General features: G+C 30.0%; 2 protein-coding genes and 1 long non-coding RNA gene across 36 annotated transcripts in view; 2 read left to right on the top strand and 1 right to left on the bottom strand.

Moving 5' to 3' along the window:
• Positions 1–9243, top strand: part of LOC126835605 (uncharacterized) — a 69052-nt gene extending 59809 nt beyond the window's left edge. The window contains exon 3 of the long non-coding RNA XR_007685236.1: positions 9019–9243. This is a non-coding gene — a long non-coding RNA (uncharacterized LOC126835605). The remainder of the gene's footprint in view (positions 1–9018) is intronic.
• Positions 1–11335, bottom strand: part of LOC126847713 (zinc finger protein 271-like) — a 57790-nt gene extending 46455 nt beyond the window's left edge. For 5 of the 34 annotated variants that reach the window (XM_050564898.1, XM_050564977.1, XM_050566260.1 and 2 more), the window contains exons 1-4: positions 11150–11335; positions 9773–9920; positions 8977–9252; positions 8459–8699 (exon numbers count right to left, since the gene is read on the bottom strand). In XM_050564898.1, the coding sequence (XP_050420855.1) occupies positions 8459–8699; positions 8977–9252; positions 9773–9882 (627 nt within the window). In that variant the 5' untranslated portion in view covers positions 9883–9920; positions 11150–11335. Of the gene's footprint in view, positions 1–4188; positions 4430–5266; positions 5694–5777; positions 5946–6011; positions 7603–8423; positions 8700–8976; positions 9253–9772; positions 9921–11149 lie in introns of those variants that run through there. The other 29 variants (XM_050564014.1, XM_050588127.1, XM_050588403.1 and 26 more) reach the window with 24 other exon arrangements.
• The window catches only part of LOC126834552 (kelch-like protein 2), a 106055-nt gene extending 81691 nt beyond the window's left edge, over positions 1–24364 (top strand). The window contains exon 11 of the mRNA XM_050566687.1: positions 24156–24364. Coding sequence (XP_050422644.1) covers positions 24156–24349 — 194 coding nt within the window. The 3' untranslated portion in view covers positions 24350–24364. The remainder of the gene's footprint in view (positions 1–24155) is intronic.
• The last annotated feature ends 929 nt before the right edge of the window (positions 24365–25293 follow it).

The raw sequence follows: 25293 nt of genomic DNA, 5'->3' as shown, positions 1-25293 counted from the left end.
TTTTTGCAGCAAAGTGAATAGCATATGAATAATATTTTTCACACTAGTGGTGTAAAAACTAAAATGTATAGGTTTAACTGAAACCGTAAAATACAAAACCTACACTTAATTTAGTATCATAAAGGACTAGAAATATTTACAATGTCGCAGACCGGTGAATTGCGGCCCGTCCAACTTTTTTTATAGCAAATACAAATTTTGTACAAAGACCAGTCACAACACCTGATTAAATGTTTTTCACCTAAGCGTATCTTGTGTTATGATAAATGTTTGAACGTTAATCCTGAAGCTAACCCACCACGTGGTTTCCGTAAGTTTTTGAGACTGTTATGACTTTTATAAATTTTAAAAGTGAAATTTAATATACGATTTTATTATTCATTTTTCAAATTACTGTTAGTTGGATGATAATATCAGTTTTTATGTATTGTGAAGATTCTAGCAGTTTTTTAAGTATTTTCATAAAAGCTGAAAATATGTATAAAATGTTACTAATGCATTACATTGTTTATAATAAAAATAAGTTTATCATGTCCGTAAGCATATTATTACATAAAATTGTATCAAGTTGAAAAAATGTTTAAAAATTATAATTTGTGGCTAACAAAATTAAACGCTTTAGATAAACAACTAAAAATGGAAAAAACAAGTATTTAAGTTATTTTGTCTGTGTTTCAGCTCCAGTACCAGTACCACCGTACATACCAGCTGACCCAGTACCTATACAAGGAGCACCAATTCCACCACGAAATCCACCGCAAAATCCACCAGGTAAGTTTTTGACTTTAATAAAACTTATATAGGTTATAAAAGTGTAATTCAATATGCAATTTTATCATTCGTTTTTCAAAGATACTAGCAGTTTTAAAATGATTTTTAATAAAGCAGAAAATGTTAAATTATTATATTTACATTTTTTTTATAAACGATTATTTTATACATTAATGTTTGTTATTTAAAATGTCAATTGTTTCGAAATTAAAACAACGGATACTAGTAAACCCTACGATTAATTTAAAAATGGAAACACCTTATAGATAATTTTTTTTTTTTTTTATTAAAGAAAACACAAAATACATTGTTATATCTACTACCTTTAAGCAGAGCTTGTGTTAGTAGTAGAGTGTTACATGTTACAAATTTAAATTATATATATTACAGTAGCATACAAATGATAAAAAAATTAAATAATACATTTATAAAGGAGCCTAACTTAAATAATCGATTTTTTAAAATATTTTTGGGGCATGTGTAAGCAAATTAAAAATAAATTACTTTTATTATTATTTTTTTTTTAGCTGGAAACCAACAATAGTTAAATTTACCAACAAAGGTGAAGTATCCAGAATCTGTGTCACATTCCAAAAATACATGTGCTTATTAAAATTTCTCTAATTACAATACATTACAAATGACATATTTCGTTGCGTATCATATAAATTGTATTATGTCTGTTAAAACTGTCTACCAATAAAAACAATATTCTCCAAATATATAAATTTGTTTTTTATAATCTAATCTATTCCAACTATTTGATTTTACTATAATTAGTATCATTTATGGATATTTATACAATATACATATTATCTACAACAAGTTTAATCGTGTTTTCTTCATAACGCTAGTGTGGTTTATAGTAACATAATATAAAGTTTGGCACCATTTACAAGCCTTCGTACGGTGTTTTTAAGTATGTACGTTTTTCTAAACTATTATCATGTACAGAATTGCCAAGAACAAATAACGAAACAAAAAAAACGGTTTAAACGCAAATTCTACCTAGAAAAGCTCTGCGTGTGAGCTACAAAAAACAAAATGTTTTAAATTGGTATAAAATCCTGCTTAGGAATTTCAAGTTGATAGTTATCGTGGACACAGATACAAAACAATTATATTAAATAATGTACATGTTGGAAAAAAATTACTTTTGTAAAACCGTAATAACATAATTTCTTAGCATATAACATAAATAATACAACAATACCGAACACGTTTTAAAAAACAACTTATTTTCGGTAAAATATAATCTTAGTACACCATATAAATATGGTATTTTACTTGTAGACTTTGTGCATTTAATAAGTTAATAATATAATAAAACAAAAACTGTATTTTAATATTATAAAACGATTTTAGGAAAAAAGGAAAACATTCTAATGAGAAAATCCATACTTAAGGGGTTTTATTTGATAGTGCCCCTATCCTCATCAGTGTAATAAAAATGTATTTATTTACTGATTTCTACGTCTGATGGCAATTTATAAGTAAAATACATAAGTGTTGGTAAATAAAAAAGAACAACAACAAAACTATACATGTAACAAACATTAACAATAGTATACAATTAAAATTAGCGAGAGGCAAGCAAATGAATAATACAAAAATACATATTATCAAATTAAAAACAAATACAAAACATTGTGTGATCTATTTTACACTTCACTGGGGCTAAAAATCTAGAAGACATGGGGTCCGAGTTACTTAAACGCGTGGTTCTTTGGATAGGGTCGTTACATAAATAGTTAGTAAAATATGATATTTTCTTAAGCTGTAAACAACAGTCGAGAGGGTGAAAACCATAGTGGTGTCAGTTACGTTACCCTTAATTAGAAACTTGTAGTTTGCTACCATAGAGTGTGATTTTAACCATCGAGTGGTTCAGAAGGTAGATACGTTTTAAAGTAAAATATTCAATTGTTTATTGTTCGTTAGTATTTTTTTTTTTTTATGATACATAGGCTATAGCTTTTCAAAATAGTTCTTCTACTGTACTACTCAGTACTCATAAAAAAAAAAAATTCTACTCCTCTAAGAATTGTGAATTAATGGATTATTAAATAATTTATCTGTAGTAAAAACGACCATGGTAATCAAAACAGTCGAAAGAATTGTATCCAAAAATTAGATATTTTTCTTATTTTTTTTCTCTTCTATACAATTTTAGGTGTTTGTTTTCTATGCGTTTCTAACGATAAGATCCCAATTTTAATTTTGCAAATTTTTAAACACAAACATTTCTGCTAAAAGTTATAATACATGTTGTATTAATATACTTCACTTAAAATGGTAATAATTAAACTCAAGGAACTGCATCAAACATACCTATAACATGTGTAAAAAATAAACATAGCCAAAATTGGTTTTTTAGAAGCAAATTTAATAAAATTATTTATCCACAATGTGACGATGTACAACATGTACGTATATAATTATGTGTAAGTTTGCAATTACATATTTTTCCATTGTTCAAATAGACATTTGGAATCTTTCAATTTTAGTTGAATCTACATTTATTATTACATTGTGAACACAATAAAAAATATGTCTGAACTAGATATATATACGTAGGTAACAAAACATTAATTTTAAATAATGTTATTGGTTTTTATACAACATTTGCATTCGCCATATTTTTGGAAAATATGGTACAAATTCAAACGATCAGAAACACAAACAATAAAACAATTATCAATACTTATTATATTTTGGACCCTTCATTTTGTCAAACTATACTTGTCGCATATGACGTGTACCTGCGTGCATTAACCCTGTTTTTAATATGATATTTTAACTATGTTCGTAGATTTACCTACTATATATACATACTTTTTTTCTATTATGCACTAAAATTATATTTAATTTAAAATATCGGCAATGGCAACAAGTTCTTTTTATCAACATTTTAAATTGGTTTGCTCTTAGAAGCATTCTATTGGAAATAGAAACACATGTTTTGTACAAAAATAGAGGCTATATTATGCGATATTAAAGATCTTAGCCGTGTTTTTATATTTTTTTACAAATTTTAAGGGTGAAGAAGTAGATTTTTCTAACTTTAATTCACCCAAATTAAAAATTAGATAAAATTTATGCTTTGTAAAGTTACTAATTAAAGGAATTAGTCCAGTATTATAAAAGCTAGTGTACACAAAAAAAAAAAATGCTCACAACTTTATAAAACCAATAGCCTTTCAGCTAAATACCTAACTGGAAATAAGTGAACAAAAAATAATGAGATGGAAAATAGTTGGATAACGTGTATTAGCGCGACACCTTTTGGTATTTTATACAAATACTGTTCTTTTAAAAAACATGTAACAACGTAATAAATGCAAGTATTCTAAATTTTAATAACAATATAGAATATGTCAAGCAAACATAATTAATTATTTAAGTCACCAGCTGACATACAAATAAAATTATTACAAATAATAATACGCATTACTTATTTAGTTAATTTATAACATATAAAAATACATTTTATATAGGCCTTATAAAAAAAATTGTAATTGTTTATAGAATATAATAACCCAATTGAATTTTACGAATATAATTGAGTCTTAGATATTGTCACTTGTAGTGATTTTCGCCAGCATGCACGCGTTTGTGTGTTGTGAAGTTCGAGTGTTGAGAAAAAGATCTGGAACATCTTATTTTAAGGCTTTTCATCAGTGTGTATAACTTTGATTATAATAACACGGGGTGAAACCTATTTATTACACAAAACCGCGGGGTCCGTCTTCTTAAATCTACACCACTGTTAATAATGTTATATCTATTGATACATTATTATTAGTAATGTAAAATAGACGTAACATATGTATATTTATGTAAAGTTGGTGAGTGTTTATAAAATTTATAAAAACCAACTTTCATCAATACCCAATATTTTAATTAAAAAAGCCACCCCTCCCAAATTAATTTAAACAATATTTTCCTATCACTAAAAAAAACACATTTTAAATCAAGACCCAATTAATCACCATTCACTGCAACTAACTCATTTAGTATTTCAAAGCTATTTTAGATTTTGGGTCCATTATTACACATTAAGTTAGCCTAAAAATCGAATAACATCCCATATAACAAAAACAATCCATTTTAAAAATCAATGAAATTATTATTCTTTTTTTTATTATTATTAAACTTTGTGATTTCTTTATATTTAATATATGTTAGCTAGTTGTAGCTTGAAAAAGAAACAAAAAAGGTATTGATTTTACAATACCTAGTAAATTTGTTTAAAGTTAGATGCACATCTGTCAAGAATTTTCAATAACAGGTATACCTACCTAATAACTTAATAACTTGATGTATTACCACTAACAAAGTTGTACAGAATACTGATATAATATATTTAAGTATGTTGTAGAACTATTTTCGAATGTAGTATTTAAAAATACATTTTTATTTAAGTTATACTTAAATAGGTTTTTAGTATTTAAACTTAGAAAAAAAATTAAAAGTATATAAAACAATATAATACCCTAATTAAATGTTGACGAATATAATTGAAACATAAATAATGTCACTTGCAGTGATTTTCGCCAGCATGCACGCGTTTGTGTGTTGTGAAGTTCAAGTGTTGAGAAAAAGATCTTGAGCAGAACATCTCATTTGTAAGGCTTTTCACCAGTGTGAACGCGTTCATGTATTGTGAGGGTCGATTTAGCAGAAAATAACTTTAGGCATACATCACATTTGTAGGGCTTCTCACCAGTGTGCACGCGTTCATGTTTTGTGAGGCTCGATTTTTCAGAAAATAACTTTAGGCATACATCACATTTGTAGGACTTTTCACCAGTGTGCACGCGTTGATGTCTTGTGAGGTGCTCTTTTTGAATAAATGACTTTAAGCACACTGCACAATTGTAGGGCTTTTCACCAGTGTGCGCGCGTTTGTGTATTGTGAGGCTCAATTTATGAGAAAATGACCTTAAGCACACTGCACAATTGTAGGGCTTTTCTCCAGTGTGCACGCGTTGATGTATTGTGAGGTACGATTTTCGAGTAAATGACTTTAGGCACACTGCACAATTGTAGGGCTTCTCACCAGTGTGCACGCGTTTATGACTTGTGAGGCTCGATTTAACAGAAAATGAGTTTAGGCATACATCACATTTGTAGAGCTTCTCACCAGTGTGAACGCGTTCATGACTTGTGAGGTTCGATTTAGCAGAAAATGATTTTAGGCATACATCACATTCGTAGGGCTTTTCACCAGTGTGCAGGCGTTTGTGTATTGTGAGGTGTGCATTTTGAGAAAATGATTTTATACAAATGGCACAGTTGTACGTCTTTTTACCTGTATGCACGCGTTCATGTTTTGTGAGATCGCATTTTTCAGAAAATAACTTTAGGCATACATCACATTTGTAGGACTTTTCACCAGTGTGCACGCGTTCATGTTTTGTGAGGCTCGATTTTTCAGAAAATAACTTTAGGCATACATCACATTTGTAGGACTTTTCACCAGTGTGCACGCGTTGATGTATTGTGAGGTACGATTTTCGAGTAAATGACTTTAGGCACACTGCACAATTGTAGGGCTTTTCACCAGTGTGCGCGCGTTTGTGTATTGTGAGGCTCAATTTATGAGAAAATGACCTTAAGCACACTGCACAATTGTAGGGCTTTTCTCCAGTGTGCACGCGTTGATGTATTGTGAGGTACGATTTTCGAGTAAATGACTTTAGGCAAACTGCACAATTGTAGGGCTTCTTACCAGTGTGCACGCGTTCATGTTTTATTAGGCTCGATCTATTAGAAAATGACTTTAAGCAAACTGCACAATTGTAGGGCTTTTCACCAGTGTGTATGCGTTGATGTCTTGTGAGGTGCTCTTTTCGAATAAATGACTTTAAGCACACTGCACAATTGTAGGGCTTTTCACCAGTGTGCACGCGTTTGTGTATTGTGAGGCTCAATTTATGAGAAAATGACCTTAAGCACACTGCACAATTGTAGGGCTTTTCTCCAGTGTGCACGCGTTGATGTATTGTGAGGTACGATTTTCGAGTAAATGACTTTAGGCACACTGCACAATTGTAGGGCTTCTCACCAGTGTGCACGCGTTTATGACTTGTGAGGGTCGATTTAACAGAAAATGAGTTTAGGCATACATCACATTTGTAGAGCTTCTCACCAGTGTGAACTCGTTCATGACTTGTGAGGTTCGATTTAGCAGAAAATGACTTTAGGCATACATCACATTCGTAGGGCTTTTCACCAGTGTGCAAGCGTTTGTGTATTGTGAGGTGTGCATTTTGAGAAAATGATTTTATACAAATGGCACATTTGTACGTCTTTTTACCTGTATGCACGCGTTCATGTTTTGTGAGATCGCATTTTTCAGAAAATAACTTTAGGCATACATCACATTTGTAGGACTTTTCACCAGTGTGCACCCGTTCATGTTTTGTGAGGCTCGATTTTTCAGAAAATAACTTTAGGCATACATCACATTTGTAGGACTTTTCACCAATGTGCACGCGTTCATGTTTTGTGAGGCTCGATTTAACAGAAAATGACTTTAGACATACATCACATTTATAGGGCTTTTCAGCAGTGTGCACGCGTTTGTGAACAGAGAGTTTGTTCTTTCGAGAAAATGACTTAAGGCATACATCACATTTGAAAGAATTTTCACGTGTATGCACGCGTTTATGGTTTGTAAGGCTGCATTTAAAGGCATATGACTTTAAGCACACTGCACATTTATAGGGCATTGTTCCAGAGTGTACGCTTTGGTGTTTTGTGAGGATAGATTTTGTAGAAGAACTTTCGATTGTATTCTTTGCTTCATTACTTGCACCATTAACACTACAACAATTATCAAGCAATAATTAATAATGTTTTAAAAACAAATTATTCATCACACAATTTATAAATTATTATTATTATACATTCTATTTTAACTAAGTAAACGTACTGATTGTGCAAAACGATCACCTAGTAAATTTGACTAATAATCCATACAGTTTAAAAATCTACAAGGTGATATCACCCCATCCTTTATGTGTTAAAGACTTGCGAACTTACATTCACACATAGGCGCAACTAGACCTACATTTAAGGGGGTGTTATAACTATGTATACCTGACTAATGAATAAATAATTCTTACCTTCAATTTTCAAACTATTTGATATAATATAAAACATTAAAAAAAAAAAATCTTAAATAACAAATTTCAACAGAGTATGAACATTATTACAATTTTATGCGTACAAATCAAGGATTGGCGCTTGAATTTTTAGGAGTGCTAATTTTGCGTCTGAGGGTTGATATATGCGCCTATGCGTTCACAAACTTGCGTTACCCACTGAACTGAAACTGTCGTCTTAAATTTTTTACTTTAGGGTTTAAACGCATAAAGTGACATATTTATTTTAAAAAATAACTTATTTGATTATTACCCCTCTATTTTACAAATTACAATTTGTTCATTATTTACCGTTAATTTCGAAAATAATGCACACCTTAAAGTTATAACTACTAGTTTAAAATTATATAAGTGTTTAGATGCGAATTAGACAGTATGTTCTTAATCGAATTGTGACTAATTTAATAATAACAACGGTATCGCGCTTTCATCAAACAATAAGATTGACAACTGTATACAAAAAATAATAATTGCCTTTACCTGGATTTGTTTTTGATAACTTGTTTTCTAATGCTATTCCGGGATGTCGAGTGATCACTATGCGCCAGAGTAATGTGTCGTGTCACTTTCTTTTTGGTAGCGAATGACATTTTACATACGTCACAGACAAATGTACATATTTCGTCCAAATCGTGATTTGTCGTTGGCGTACCAGAAAGATCATTTTCTTCAATTTCAATTACAGATTCAAAACGATGTCCACTCAAGATGTCCACTTCAACTTTCACTGTGGTTTTGTTGCACGTACTTATGTCACTAAAAACAAAATTAATTTTAAAGCTGAAAAAAAGTATTTAAAAATATCTGTTAAGAATCATGCAGCTTTTGTAAATAATTAAATTAATCTAAAATGTTTTATGTGTCTCGTAAAGTTATAACTACTAGTTCAAAATTATACAAGAGTTATGATTCGAATTAGACAGTGTCTTTTTGAACAATATGTGACTGAATTAATAATAAGAACGATATTGCGCTTTTATCTAAACAACAATAAGATTGACAACTATAAACATTAAATAATAATTTGCTTTACCTGAGTTTATTATTGACATCTTGTTTTCTAATGCTGTTCCAGGTTGTCGAGTGATCATCATGGGTCTGAGTAATGTGTCGTGTCACTTTCTTTTTGCTAGCGAATGACATTTTACATATGTCACAGACAAATGTACATATTTCGTCCAAATCGTCATTTGTCGTTGGCGTACCAGAAAGATCATTTTCTTCATATTCAAATACAGACTCAAAACGATTACCACCCAAAATGTCCACTTCGACCTTAACTATGGTTTTGTTGCACGTACTTATGTCACTAAAAACAAAAAACAAAAAAATAATTAAAAAATATTTGTTAAAAGCTTTTGTACAAATTAGATTTAATTAAAATGCTCTATGTGTCTCGAACATACAATAAACATATCTGTTATTCAATTAAAAGTCAATCTAAATTTGAAACGTAAGACTTTTAGCTTCAGCCGGGTGCTTAAAAGTTAGTGGGGTTTTTTTTTAAACAAATATTACTATTACTGTGATGTATTTAAAAATATTTTATTGTAAGCAAACCTATTTTAAAGATATAACTACTTATTTTTTTAACTTTATGGATAATAACACATTCGGTATTACAAAGTCAGATTAAACGTTGCCGTTTTGTAAACAGATATATACAGATAATATTTAAAATACTACATATTATTTTTGAAATGTAATTAAAATTATTATATATTTATTATTGTTCTGATACATTTTCGATAGCATTCAAATCATATTCAAATATTTATGACATTATTTTTTAAATGTATTTAAAATATTTAATTTAAAACTAATATTACTTAGACGCATCTCCATCGGTTGTTTTCTCAGAGTCTTTGGTAAACTGCTCTATAGACTGTTTATTTTCGTCCTCTATTTTTATCTTGGTTGTCTGGATATAATTGTCCATTTTAGTTTCAATTCTGGGTGGTTCCTCACTAAAAAAAACTATAAAAAATAAATAAGATTTAATAAAATATGAACAAAAAAACATGATTTATCTCTCAAAAATAAACTATAGGCCGACTTTAAACTCATTAAAAAATTAAAATACAAGGACTAACACAAATAAATAAAACAAACAAAACCGTAACTATTTTCATTCAAAAATTAAATTTCAAATTCCATTTACATCTACTCTTAAATAATAAATATGTATAAAAGTTTTTATTTTTTTCTGGCAAACGTAGATTATATTTGTTAAGAAAAAAATATACTTGTTAACATACAAACATTAATAATAACTTTAATCAAACCATTGTTGATTAACGGTAAATGGCTTTTGCCATTGCATTAATTGATGTTATATTTCTCGTCATAATATCGACTGCCCTATTAAACAATGTCTTTTTCCATATTTTCTCAGGGAGAGCAAAATGAACATTTAAATTTTATTCAAATTTATGTTTCATGACATTTTAAAAGTAATTTATTTCTAGTTTGTTTAGATGACGAGATATACGACTGTTATTATTGGCGCAAACTACGATATAATAACCTGGGAAGTTGACTAATTTAGAAAAAAGATATCTCAATATAGGTTGCTTACAGATGATATATATTAATATAAAAAGTGTATTATTCAAATAGTATTAATACTAATTTTAAATAGAACTCATGGTTAACAATAAAATAGCTAACAATGTATTATCAATGGTTTATAAAATAAAAGAAACAAAATTGCGTAGCTAATGCCATTATCCAACTACTAATTTTTTTGTAAATTGTCTGGCATACATAAACAAGGCATTACATTTTCTTTGTGCGGTTCTGGAATTACTTATTCTCATATTTTAATAAATATCTCCATTTGGAATGGCTCACTCTGGTCGTACATGTTATCAAATGCAAGTAATTGAATAACACACAAAACTTTTCTTAATTAGTTCAGTAGTTAGGGTGCAAATTTACCAAACATAAGAAAAAGTGTTTTTTAATAATGAGACCAATTTATATAAGAAAAAAGTGGCATCTACTGTGGCGAATGGCTGTAGTGACTAGAGTTATCGTAACTACAGCCGTTGATAGCGAATCTCACTCTACGAGTCTATAATTGTTGTACGCATGAATCGTTTAGACCGTAATAAAAATCACTATCGAACTTGTATACTATGTAGAAAACTAATCCATTCATTAGAACAAATAAAATGATAATAATTAACCAAAATGTTACTCACGACTTACTGATATACGGCTACGAAACCCTTGGTCGGAGCTCCTAGCCTTAAACCTAAAACGTCAGGTATAAAATCTTTAATCACACACTTTATGCAATTTAAACTTTTTTTATATGTAAACACACGACATAATATTAAGAGTTTTAAAAAAAAGATGATATATCCACCATGATGTTGACAGTCTACTCTGTATACAACCTACTTGATAAGAATGTGTTTGCTTGTACAGTAAGTGATAACTGCGGCGGCCGCGATGGCAGGCTGTAGGGTTACACCTCAAAGAGCCACTCGACAAACAACCACCGAAAATCGACACGGTGCCACTCGACAAGCAGCCACTCGAAGGGGTACCAACATATACAATATTTATAAAAAATGCACGATTATTATTCGTGTATGTTGTGCGGCTAGTATTGTTTATTTAAAGGGGAAAACTTGTACATTTCATAATTAATGCAATAAGGCTTGAACTATTTTGAATTCACTGTGTGACCTGTCTCCTGTTTTGAGTTTTTTTATTTAAGTTATAATCAAATCAGTTTCTATTATTGAAATTTATATAAAAAAAAACGGAAAGTATATGAAACAATATTTACAATATTCTATTATAGTGATAATTTACCTACAATAAATTGTCTCTTGAGTTTGTAAAAAAAAATGTTTTTCAAAACATACTCACACGTTTTATAATAAGTAAAGCAGAATGTTCATTGATCAAATTTCAATGAAATTATACTTTTTTTTAAATTATTTAATACCGATGTATTATACCTATCTATTTAAAACAATACATCGTGAATACCTCATACGAAACTATTCGATACCCGACAATAAAATTAAACACATTTACTTAAATACTTTACAACTTCCAATAGGCAATAACACAATAATAAATTATAGTTAAATATTATTTAATTTTGTATTATATATTTTCATATCTGTGTATTAGTTATCATGTATATATATATGCCGAAAATAATAATTCCGAAAAAATTTAGAACCAAAACATATATTAACCGAAAATATAATAGCCGAAAAATATTTAAGTCGAAAATAATGTCATCGAACGTATTTTAGCTGACACTTATTATTTGAACAGAACCTTATAAGTTATAAATTATAATAGTATACAAAAACACTGTTACGCGCGCCGTGTGACCGCGTTGTGTCTACTGTCTACGCTATTTTTATAACATCTGTGATAAGTTCCATTTGTTATAGAAATATACAGCTATTTTTTATTTTGTGGTTGACATTTTTTTTCCATGTATACTACCAATGCTTAATTGTTAGTATTTGTTTATACTTAGCTACACAATAGTAAATTCAAACAGGGACAACCTATGGTAGACTGGCGCCTTGCCGATGCTGAATAAAATGTTTATATATTATTAAGCCGGCAGTAGTTTTTTGGGGTCTAAAATAACCGGTGTGGTTCTTTTGGATCTAGATATGATACACTCACCAGACTTATCACTAATGTCCAGCTAATATATAAAATAGATCACTCCAGTTTATGTGTAAACAAAGTCAGATACAAGGGGAAGGCTGGAGTTAATAGTTAATAGTTTATAATACAATCTATATTAAATTTATATTTATAAACACAGATTTCCTTATTTCACACTATTATAATATACAAGTTAAAAGTTAGCTATAACTTAAATTTAAGTGACATGTGTATTGGCGTTGTCGATTGCATTATCTAGATGTTTTTATACATGTGCATAGAGTACACAAGGGTTTCACAAAATGATTGATACTCAGTGTAATAATAAGAAAAAGGTAGTAGAACCGGCGTGGAAGAAAGGATATTTTTTTTTATTAGAAAGATTGGTGGATCACAAGTTTAATACTTGTTATGTGAGATTTATGCATATGTTGTTAGTTAGTCCTATCTCCCTATTAATTTCTATTATTACTTTTATATTGTTATTATATCAAATTTTTGCACTTACCTTGTTCTGGTCCAGCGATGCAGAAGAGTATCTTTAATACGCCGATTTAATTTAACACTATTAAATAACGTATTGTCGTATGACTCTACACTTATCGTCCTTATAAGGTAACGATGTTTCTTACCGATTTGATTTATGTGTATTTATGCAAATTTACCTATATTAATTAAGATCATATATATATCAGTTTTTACGATATAATATTTAGCTGTATTATCAAGGACTTAACGGCTCTCGAAGTCCATAGGGGTCAAGACTGTACAGCCGTCTAAAGTCCCTCTAATCTAGTGACTGTATCGATTCGCCCAGCTACGACATAAGTCGATTATCACCACGTTCAACCGTACTGTACACTAGATCGTTGACTCTAGACACTTTAATAAGTTATATTAATCTGCTTTCTGATTAGACGGCACACAATATTCTGTTGCGACACAAGGCTGTAAAAGCTTCCGAGGTATTAATGCGCAAGACTGCTAATGCTTTCAAGGCAACAGAATACTCAAGGCTGCTAAAACTTCCAAGACATCTACTGTCGATATATTGTTGCTTTTAACCAGACTGCGATTATTTAAATAAAAGAAAAATAAATAAAATATAAGGAAAGAGAGAAATTAAATAAATAACAACTCTCGATTTTGTGCTGATAAAATAATTTGCATAAACACTAGATAGAAACTTATAAAATATAATTTAAACTAAAAAGAAGGATCAATCGGACAAGGCCTAACTTCTTCAACTAGAAAGTTGTAAAGAAGTCAAGCTATGTACGAAGACTGGACGACGAATGCCTTGTTTCAGGCGGTTTTATGTGGTAAGAAGCGGGTGTGGCTTCTTCGTCAATTAAGTATTGTGGAGGGATATGTAGTGCGTTGATTGGTGAGTTAATTAAGAGTTTCTATCTAGTGTATGGCTGTCATTTATTATATTTATACATGTTATATATTTGTCTTATAATGTGCGGTATATTCTTATAGTTAATTCGTGTATGATTAAGAACTAAGTTTGATAAACATTGTTAATAATATATTACACTAAACGAAATAACCATAACTATTAATATTTCCGTATTAGGTAAATTATAAGTATTTTATATTTTCAAAACATAATATTACTGACAAAAATGTGTAAATTTGTAAAAAGCAATTTCGGCGCCCCCTAAGAATGGCGCCCTAGGTGACCGCCTGAGTCGTCTTACCCTTACGCCGGCCCTGGTTCTTATATTATAAAATACCATTCCTTAAAGAACTTATGAAAATACAAAACACAATTAGTTTACATTGTTTTTTATAACCTAGGTAACATTATAAAAATTAATTCTATTTAAGCTATGAATTAATAAGGTTTGTTTTCCACAGAAAAAATCCAATGACAACAATCCAAATTGCAGAAATATACAGTTATAAATACAGATTGTAAATAAATATAAATGTACAAATGTAAATTGTTTAAACTATTACTAAACCAAAAACATATATTTCACAAATTCATAATAAACTGCTGACTGGCAAATTCAAAATATATTGTTTTGCAATAATAAGTTTTTAAACTTGATTACTATATTTTCACCCGATTTTATTATTTTGGCTGTGTTCAAGTTACAATTGTATATGAGTCTTCTACCGTTATAGCCTGTATCAACATTTTGCATAATCTCAAAGAGACAAAATAACATCTAAAAAGAATGTCATATAAAAATCAGAATTTATTTACCCGAGCATTGATTTTTGAAGAAAGGGTAGTTTCGCCACAAAATGGTCACTTGTTTAGTATTAAAATTGTACAAAAAAACATTGGATATATTATCTGTTATTGCTTTTGTTTTATCACATATCTTATCACTTATCTCCAAACTCTTATCACTTTTCTCTTGACGGTTACAGTCATGAAAAAGCTTTTTAAAAACAAGTGCAGTGATTGCCCACTCGACAAATGAAGAAAGATGAGCAATTTCTATCTCTTCTAGAGGAAAGGATTTATAATATTTGTTGGGTTTGTCAGTGTTTCTCTGTATAACTATGATAAAAGAATGTTCCATGGAAATTTGGAACTAATTTTTCAAAAAGTCACAGAGCGTCTTAATTTTAAGTTAAAAAATATGTACATTTTTTCGGTGTTTTTCTCAATTTTGAAGGGGAAGGGGTGATTTTTTTTAATTTTTGCCCCAACGAAATACCTTTTAGATATGAATTGTAATCAATAGAGTTGCTACACCAAGAAATCGGTTTATTGATTCAAAAGATATCGTGAGCCCATAAAACAGTAATAAAAACGCATACTTTTAAAAATACAGCCCGCGTCGAAGCTAAAAAATTACTTTAACCATTACTCTGTCCAACACCTCTTCGTTTTTTGCTGTTTCTTTTAAATTCCAAGTGGTTTTTGTTTTAAATAGGTCATCCGGTTTTAGATTGCAAATGTTTTGTACTTAAAAAATGTAGAAAGAGCAAAGGGACGTGGCAGAGTATAATTTATGAAGAAATCATCAAACATGATAAATGCTGCATCCCAAAGGGTTAACCTACGTGAAAGTTGCACATGAATTGGCGATATCTATAACGTTGTCTTATAAATCTCAAAAAAAAAAAATTGTATGTACATATAAATATATTCTTAAATCGCTTTGTCGAAAACCATTTACTCGGAAAACATGCTTATTGACATTACATACCGCATACACTTTTCGTTTTAGCAAATATCGTTTGTGTTCGCTGTTTGATAAACTGTTGACGTGCGCCTATACCTATACGACATGTACAACTTTTCACATCTAGTAAACAGCTAACCGGATCTTTGGGTTTTTAGTAGTTCGTTCGGAGTCCGTTCTTGTAGGCCATTCAATAAGCGAAAAAATAAATATGACAGCTCGATGCGTTTTAAACGGTTTGGCGTTTCTCGTGTTGTGCAACAGTATGCTGCTATTCGAATCCACCGCGGCAGACCCTGTGCACCAGATAGCCAAACTCTTTAGTCATCCGTCGTGGCTAGGTTTGAGTCCACTGGAAATCCTCGACGACAGTGGACGGTACAAAGGGATAGATGTGCTCGGATTACGGGATACGGTAACGGTGACAAACGTAGATGCTAAAATCTGGCAAGCCCGTCGCTTCCTGAGTTGTCAGTACACTATTGTCTATCTAACGTACGAAAAGTATTTGTACGCCCTTGGCAAAACATGCAACGGATTTTACGATTTTACGAGTCCCGGCAAACGGGATTGTCTGCAAAAGTTTATGCACCTATTAGATCCAGAAATTTTAGTGTCGCGCATGCAAAGTGCACTATTATTTTTGACTTCGTTATCTCAGCAAACCGCGTTCGACGACGACGTTTTCCTTCATTTGCTGACAAGGTTCGGCAAATTGTATGAAGAACTCAAAAAAAATGACAAAAACCAATTCCGATACAAAAATCGTTTACAATTAACATTCGATGAGCTGGACGATCTAAGAACGAGCGCTATTGAATTTTTCCAGAACCGCTGTGGTCCGAAGGCGCATTTAAAAGAACAGAAATTCGGCAGTTCCACGTACAGCTGGGTCAAAGATAAAATACACGTAATATGTTGCGAAACGCAAAACATCGTCTACCAAGTTGAAAAAATATACACTATGGCCAACTACGCAATAGACGAGTTATTGATATTGAATTACACTCTGCTAGGTTTCGATTTCAACGCGCAATTAAACGCTACTGTATTGATCGAAAATCATGACTCTGCAAAACGAGTTATGCAAACAAATCTGTTGTTTACAAACACTGGCGCCTGGTCACGTCACTTGGGCGACTTGAGCATTAGGGTGGACTCCAGGGAATACGGCGTTAAAGACCTTTTGGCCACGGAAATCGACGAGGCTAATGTAGACCGGAAAGTCCGTCACGTCTACGATTTGATGAGCTGTTACTACGTTGAAATACTAAAACAGTTACTGTCGTACAACAAGGCTATAGCACGATTATTCGACTCGGGCAGCGCCAAAGACAAATTTGTCTTTCTCAAATCATTCGTGCAAACGGTCAAAAAGAGCTATCCGGTTATAGGGTACATGAAAGACGCCGTTTTGTATGTTCAACGATTATCCCCTCAGACCTCGGACTTGCACTTCGTGAAAATTCTAATCTTCTACAAGAGTTATCTTGAAATACTAATTTTCCATGAGATAAATTTTTATGTTGTTAAGAAGACAGTAACCGTGTATTTAGATGACAAGTTACTTGAGCAAATGTCAATTATCCTAGACAAGTTGTTAAAAATTGAAAACGAACTCGACACATACAGTCGGACGTCTTGCGTAGTACCGTCCGAAAGCACACAGAAAGAGGTTCTCGAAAATTCGCGTGAAGCTATTGAGAATCGACTCGATGGAAAAATCAATTGGTTTTTAGACACTGTGTTTCCGGAATTAGGGCTAACGCTTACAACGTTAGTATAACACGTTTTCAAGTCCGGTCACAACAAAGAAGTGCGAAAATTCGGGCTAAAACAATAACTGGAAAATATTTAACATAACAATTAATATTTACAACAATAAAATAAAATAATTCAATTCGTTATAATCCGAGTGTAACATAATATTATTTAATTGAACACAATAAAATGATTTTATTAAATTCAACAATAATTTGAGCGTATTTATTTCTTATCATCGATGCGATAGTGGAGAGGTATTGAATTTGTCAGAATTTGTGTTTTTTTGTTGTAGCACCTCCAAACATCCGAAATCATATGCAGCTGGTACTTTAGTCGGTTATAAGAAAAAAAGAGGCAACTCCTTTGTCCTAAGAACCGAGAAAACCCGAAAAATATAACTGATTGGTAAATAATTAAGTCACTGTATCAATAGCAGGTCATTGGTTTTATCGTGTTTAAATGGACATATTGTTCATCTGATCATGTCAATATAAAGTGGATCTAAATAGATAGAAATTGATATAATACTATGCCAGTCATGACCATGACTTTTTGTAAAACGTTAACATTCAGTTTTACTTGTTTGTACAAATAAAAGTATAATTAATACTGAGTAGTTCCATGTATAATTCACTTTGTTATGTTATGATAAATGTCACTAAAACTAAAGAGAATCTAAATAAACTGATAGTACAAACAACTTCTATATGGGAAAAAACTATGATAGTACTATATTAACTGATAGTTTATTTGCTAGTGATTTATGACATTTGGTTATAATAGTTATGGAAGACTTGTGATCTCTCACACCCTAATTTGCTCAGACCTCACTGTGCTAGCTCATTAAAAAAAAATTATATCTATATATTTAATAAATTTAATTTTAATAAATAAGTACTGAAATATGTTATATTGAATTAACTTTTAAATTAAGCATGTTTGTTTTGAAAAATATTAAATACCTATTGAATTCATTAATCTTTATTCCTGATAGTGATGGAACATTTTTCTTTAAGTATTTGTTTTTTTTTAACGTTATTTTTTGGAATTAAAATTGGACCTAAAGTAACATTTGTCATAGATGTACAAAGATGTTACCTAAGATGTAACGAAAGTGCAGTAAAAATATATTATATGTAAAATTGGTTTTGTATTCTAACAGAAAGATAATTTTCTAGGACAAAAAATACCGTGGAAATTTGAAAACAACAATATGCATAATGTTATAAAGACTAATGTAGTATGTATATCAAACGGGAAAAAAAATTGTTTTCCTGTGAAATATTTTCATATTTGAAACATTTGTACAAATAAGAACACTTACAACGACGACAACAGCAGAAAACACAAAAAAAAATTTCGTTTTAACAGAAATTCAATACAAATTCAATTTAAACCTATATAAAATATCTGTTTACACTTCATGTAGCAAACTGAGAAAAATGTACAATAATATACGGTTTTGATGATAAACCCCAAAATCCAAAAACATTATAAGCAGTATGGTGCATTGTAAGAAAAATCAAAATGCTACAAATAAAATATGCTTTTTAACGAATAATAGAGAATATTTTAGTACATTTTTTTTTTTAGGACCATAATTTTAAAAAATAACCAGTATAACCTATTAAATAATAACGTACAAGAGAACTGGGACTGATAAATTATTCAGTCATCATAAAAATATGAAAAGCAGTATAATAATTATTATATGCCTTAATAATTGGATACTGCCGTTGGATGGAATAATTTTTTTTATACTTTAGTTTGAAATCGAAATTAAGATTTTGCGAAAATTTACGTTTACCATTGACCTTAATAACAATGGCAGGTAACGCTCTCTTAATTTTGCCTTAAGATATTAAACTTGTTTTGTTTAGTATTTTTGTGTGCAATTACTGACTGATCTATAGATGGCGTTAAGAGCGTCTTTGTACTAGCAAGCGTTGTACTTTGGTTCCATTGATATGAGTGTCGTTTCCAGTCCTGTATTATAGTCCGTGGTTCACACTGTGTTTAGTGTGAAAACTGATAATTGATAAGCCTATTAAATGGTGGACGATAATAAAGATTAAAAATATTTTGACCATTTAATCTTTCTATTAGTCTATAAAAAAAATAATTCTACTCGTAGCATGTTTGTTAATGATATAGCCCTAATTTGAATTTCGAGGATTATAATTTATAACATACATGTTTTTATAATTTAACATTAGTAACTTATGGTATTCAATTGAATGATAAATGATTTGATGTAACTTGAACATTGAATACTAAAATTTTGGCGGGAACTCGAAACTCGAAAGATGATAAGTGATAACTATGATTTATGATAAAAATGTTTAAATGGTTATAGCATATTTTTTCGGTAGAAGCCGCATATTTATTGAATGCGCAGCTGGCAACACTGGTTAAATTAAATGTATCGCCATAGGAACAATTTGTCTTTATTATTGTTGCTACGGGTGAGTCGGTTCCGATTTGCGAAAACCTTTAGATTTAATGACTTGGTCGAATTCTGTGATAATATCTAACATATTATTTCGTTTCAATTTGCGTTACAATTGAGTTTGATTGTCGTGCCAGTAGTTAAGGTATTATAAATTGTAAGTGACAGCCCTGGACAGTGGTTTACGGTTCTACGTTGCGTGAGTACCTACCGTTTTGTATTTCGAATTTATTTACACTATTACCGTGTTTGCTGTCTTCCACTGACTTAGAACACTGATTGTAAATAAATGGAATCATAACCTTTATTATGTGTTTGCTTATTACTTATTATTTACTCAGAGTTGAGTCGAGTGACACGGGATCAACGCCACTGTAAATTAATCTAGTCGGCAAAATGGTCTATCGTCTAGCTTTAATCTTTATCGTGTTAGCATCATACCTACAAGTCATACTTGTAGTTTTGTGTTATGCATCTAATTTAAATAAATTAAAATTCAGACTATTTGTTGTGTTTGTTTGTAAACTTTTTATTTTACCTCGTCTTTTTTATAGAAAATAAATTGTATTTTGTATCTTATATATGTTATAGGTTATCTCATTTTACAATTGGTAAACAATCAAACACAGAAACGGTACATTTATAATCTATACTGTACAAGCCAAACAATTATGGAAGTTAGTATGCAAGAACACTTCGAAAAAATGTATCAATTCTATAAGTAAGTCATTAAATGATTAGTTTTGTACAAGTATTATTTATTACCGTTAACGTTTGTATTTTAATTGTGGCCTTTTATATAATATAGCAAAGTCCTGGGGTGTAGGTTTGCACTTTTTACATTAATATATAGAAGATGATCATTTTATCGTGAACCATTCAATATCTCATATGGTTTAATAAGAAATTAGTATTTAGTAATTCTAGTATCGGCCCATCCCTAGTTTTTATACAATGTGATCTTAATTATTCACAATTTTTTTTGTTCCTCCCAATCTCTTTTTTTTTATGGCTACTTTTGAAACTTAAATAGTAATGCTATGATTTCATTATCTTTTTAAATTAACAGCGGAAGTGCGGGTGGTCAAAATCATTGACTAGTCAAAATTTTTAGTACATTGTTCTCAATTTAAAAAGTTAATAAAATGTATGCATTACCATTTAAGTTTCAAAATTTGTAAGTAGAAAACAAAGAAATTTGTGAAACATTAAGATCACTTTGTTTAAACACATTATTAAAAAAAAAAACTAAATTTCTTATTAAACCCTGTGAGATATTGAGTGGTTTATGATAAAATTATCACACATTATATATATGTATATAAACATTTTTTTTTAAATTTTGGGTTAAAAATAACCCGTTATTTTCTTCAAAAAACCCGCCTTGCGCGGATTAATTTTACAAAGGCTGTAAAGACTGTAATGAAAACTAAGAAACCAAATTTTCACATAATATAGACAACAACATTGTCTGTGTTCTACCATCTCCCTTTTTTTTAAATCTCTGTCAAGGATGCTGTGATAAATAATTTAACTACTAAAAAAGAGTCCTAACTACTGAACTCATAGTTACACATCACAGTTTAACCTTTAGGTTAAGATTTTGTAAAAAATTGCCTATACTTTACTCCTTAAAAATGGGCGGTGTGGCGTCCTTTTAAATACTTTTACTATTATTACATTAGGTGGATAAATTATTTAAAATGTACTTAATTTGTAAATTAAAAAAACAAATGGTATTAATTGAATTTTAAAATCTTATTATTCAGATCTTTGATTTCACTTTGGCTATTTCAAGTTTTTTAATAATAAAATCATATAGTTATTTATAACTACTAATGAAAATAAATACATTAATACGGATTCCTTTTTTTTAGGGACAAAGAACTTTGTGATGTAACCTTAGTTACCAATGAAGGCTTAAAAATAGAAGCACACAGAAATATATTGGCCTCTGCGAGTCATGTATTTTATACAATGTTCAGCGGACAATTTAAAGAGAAAAACGAAAATGAGATTCTTATAAAAGAAATAGACTCTACAATTTTAGAATTGGTGGTCAAATTTGCATATACTTATAAACTGGATGTTAAAGAAAACAATTGCGAGGTAGAAAACACGCAATAGGATGTACAGTTTATAAAATATATTGTTATAATTCTATTGTTATTTACCTAAAAATATTATTCTTTTTTTAAAAACTATTGATGGCTGCCGAAATGTTTGATGTAAGTAGTATAAGAAAATTGTGTTGCAAATATATTAAAGAAAACATAAATCCTACAAATTGTGTGCGTTTTATGAAAAAGTCCAAATTAATATCAGACAAAAATATTTACAATTTTTGTTGGTCATATTTTTTAAAATATTTCTAGTGAGTAATCTGGTGCGACATATGATCGCAACATTATTTAAATTATCAAATAATAAAAAAATATTTTTTTTAGTATAATTGTGACATTGGATCAAGCGTTAGAAACACTTTATGACTTTGAGTTTGATGATGTTGTCGAGTTTATTGCACGTGATGATTTAGTAATTGATTCTGAGGAAAAGGTATAATTATTGTAACTGAAAAGGGAATAAAAAAATTACTTATTTGAATGTTGGTCCTATTACAATTATTTAATATTAAGTTAAGATTTTTTTTTTTTATAGATATTTGATTTTATCGTTGATTGGATACGATATAACACAGATGAACGTAATGGCTTTTTACCGAATTTTATGAAATATTTACGTTTACCTTCAATTTCAAAAAAAGGACTACAAAGGATTTATAATCATCCATTAGTGGGAAATAATACTAATGGTACGTATATACTGTTGATATTTCAATCGAGGGTGCATTCAATCTAAATTGTTGCCCTTTACTTGTCCATACAATAGCGCCTATAGGTGATATATATTATTGAGGTGTCTTTTAAATAAACATTATTATTGTTATGCTTATTAGTTATGAGAGGAATATTAGACAATATCACCAAAACTTACATCAAATCAAAACCACCAGTTACTCTTGGAAGATGTACTCAAATTGAATCATCAAATGTATGTAGATATTTTAAAACTAAATTTTTACATGGTACAGGTACAAAATGTACTAGATTTGTGCTTATATCACCTGACATTTGTATATATGTGTATTCAGATTATTTTTGCAATTAATGGTGATTTAACCAGTGGCGGTTCCTCTGTGAAGTATATGGATATTAGAAACGATAATGACTTAAGATGGAAATCAAGCGAGCATTTATTTTTTTTGCCTCCCCGTAAAGATAAAACGATGGTAGTCTCTGAAAATGGGATAATACTTGCCATTGGTGGTTTAAACGAGTCTGGTAGATTGACCAATCTTGTAGACGAGCTTGATCTTAAGTCAGAATCAAAACAATGGGTTTCTACAAGGCCATTGAACCGACCACGAAGAGCATTTGGTGTTTGTACTTACAAACAGTACATATATGTCGTAAGTATTAATTTGATTGTAGTTAACATAACAAATACACATTGTATACAAGAAAATATATATATTTTATTCGTATGATATAGGTGGGAGGCTGTGATTACTCAAATTGGAAAAGTTCGAATTCTGTAGAATACAAATTCAAAAGTATGGACCGAAATTACTGAACCAATGCCCACTGCTCGCTGCGAGTGTAGTGCTGCAGTATTTAATAATAAATTATATGTTGTAAGTAAACACGATTTAACCATAAATACCATGCCCAACTATTAGACAAGTTTCTACTCATATTTTATTAATTTGTATAAGAAAAAAATTGTAAAATATTCTTTTAACAAGCTATTATGGTTTGTAAGCATTTTAATCAAGTTTTATGGTTTTATGTAGTTTGGTGGACGTAATGAACAAAGTATTTCTAAACGTGATTCTCTTGCAACTGTAGAATGCTATGATATTGAAAATAAACACTGGAAACAACTTAAACCAATGCCCAAGTGTAATTTGGGTATGAGTTTATCAAGAATAGATAACGTCATTTATCTCATTGGTGGTAGTGCTGATGAATCATGTGTACAACGAGTTATGTAGTTCGACTTACAAAATTTCAAATTTGATGAAATGCCTAACATGACCATGGATTTTAAATTGGGTTGCGCAAGTCTGTATTTATTTAATTAAGTATAAATTACATTTTTTTTATTAATAAACATTATAAAACTTAGGTGTTGGTATCTTGAAAAACGACTTATACGTGTTTGTGAATAATGGAGGAGAACTTCATTGTGAAAGATATGACAGAGAAAAAAATCAATGGCTATTGGTTGACAGATCAGAAAACTTATTATACTCAATATATCAACCTATCATTACTTTTAATAATGTTACACTGAATTATTGTTATGGTATTCATCTATAATACTATGTTTTTGTATTAATACCATTTTGTGAACTCAATTTAGTCTTAAAAATATTAAATAACTTAAATTAATTAATTAAATTACCGTCTTAAAATGTACACAATTTGTTGTTGATGATTTATTTGTATTTGAATTCAAATCTGTTTTAAGATTCCTTATAGCATTAGTTGATCGATCGTTACTGCGGACGACATTTACGTTTAAACTGCTATGTCGGTCATGAGTTTGACAGAGATAGGAATAATCGGTACCCAATTAGCAATTAATATCAGTATCCACCATCAGATTATATTGTTATTATTATTTTGGAATTTTTTGTGGTTTCCGTTGTATAGGTAGTTGTGTTTATTAATGTAGATTCATTAGCCTGAGTTCCTGATATTATTATCGTCGGTAGCATAACATCTATACAATCCACTAAGCTTGGATGAAGATCTGCGAGGGATTTTTACTCTCAGACATACCTAATAATTTATTAACACTATAATATATTAGACTTTACTAACAAAGTTGTAAAGAACACTGCTATAAGTACGTTGTCGAATCCTTTTCGAATATAGTAGTATAAATACATTTTTTGATGTGACCCCCACTATTCTGGTTTATTGTATCTAATGTCAAGTTTTGTACTTTAACTTAACTTTACACACATGTACTTGTTAACAGTCCAAACAAATAATAATATATATCAATAAAAAGTGACTCTAACGGACACTAACTTTTACACCTACATTATATAATATATATTACTTCAAAATATTGTAAACAAAATTAATTGATACTAATATGATATCGTTTCTACTAATTCCTATAAAACCTTTTGGGTATTTCCATCCAATATTGCAATATTGTATTATATATATCTAATATCGTTCTTATTGTGTTCAGTTATTGTATATTTAGTTTCTATCACGGAAACGTACTCATAACATATTCTATGTTG

This window comes from Adelges cooleyi, unplaced genomic scaffold, assembly GCF_023614345.1.
Source record: "Adelges cooleyi isolate 19-005CV unplaced genomic scaffold, UGA_ACOO_1.1 ACOO_flye_CR_arks_rails_tigmint_CR_PRNA_0, whole genome shotgun sequence".
In the NCBI taxonomy this organism is placed as follows: Eukaryota; Metazoa; Arthropoda; class Insecta; order Hemiptera; family Adelgidae; genus Adelges; species Adelges cooleyi.
Note: the sequence above shows the minus strand (reverse complement) of the source record. Positions and strands in the feature narration are given on the sequence as shown.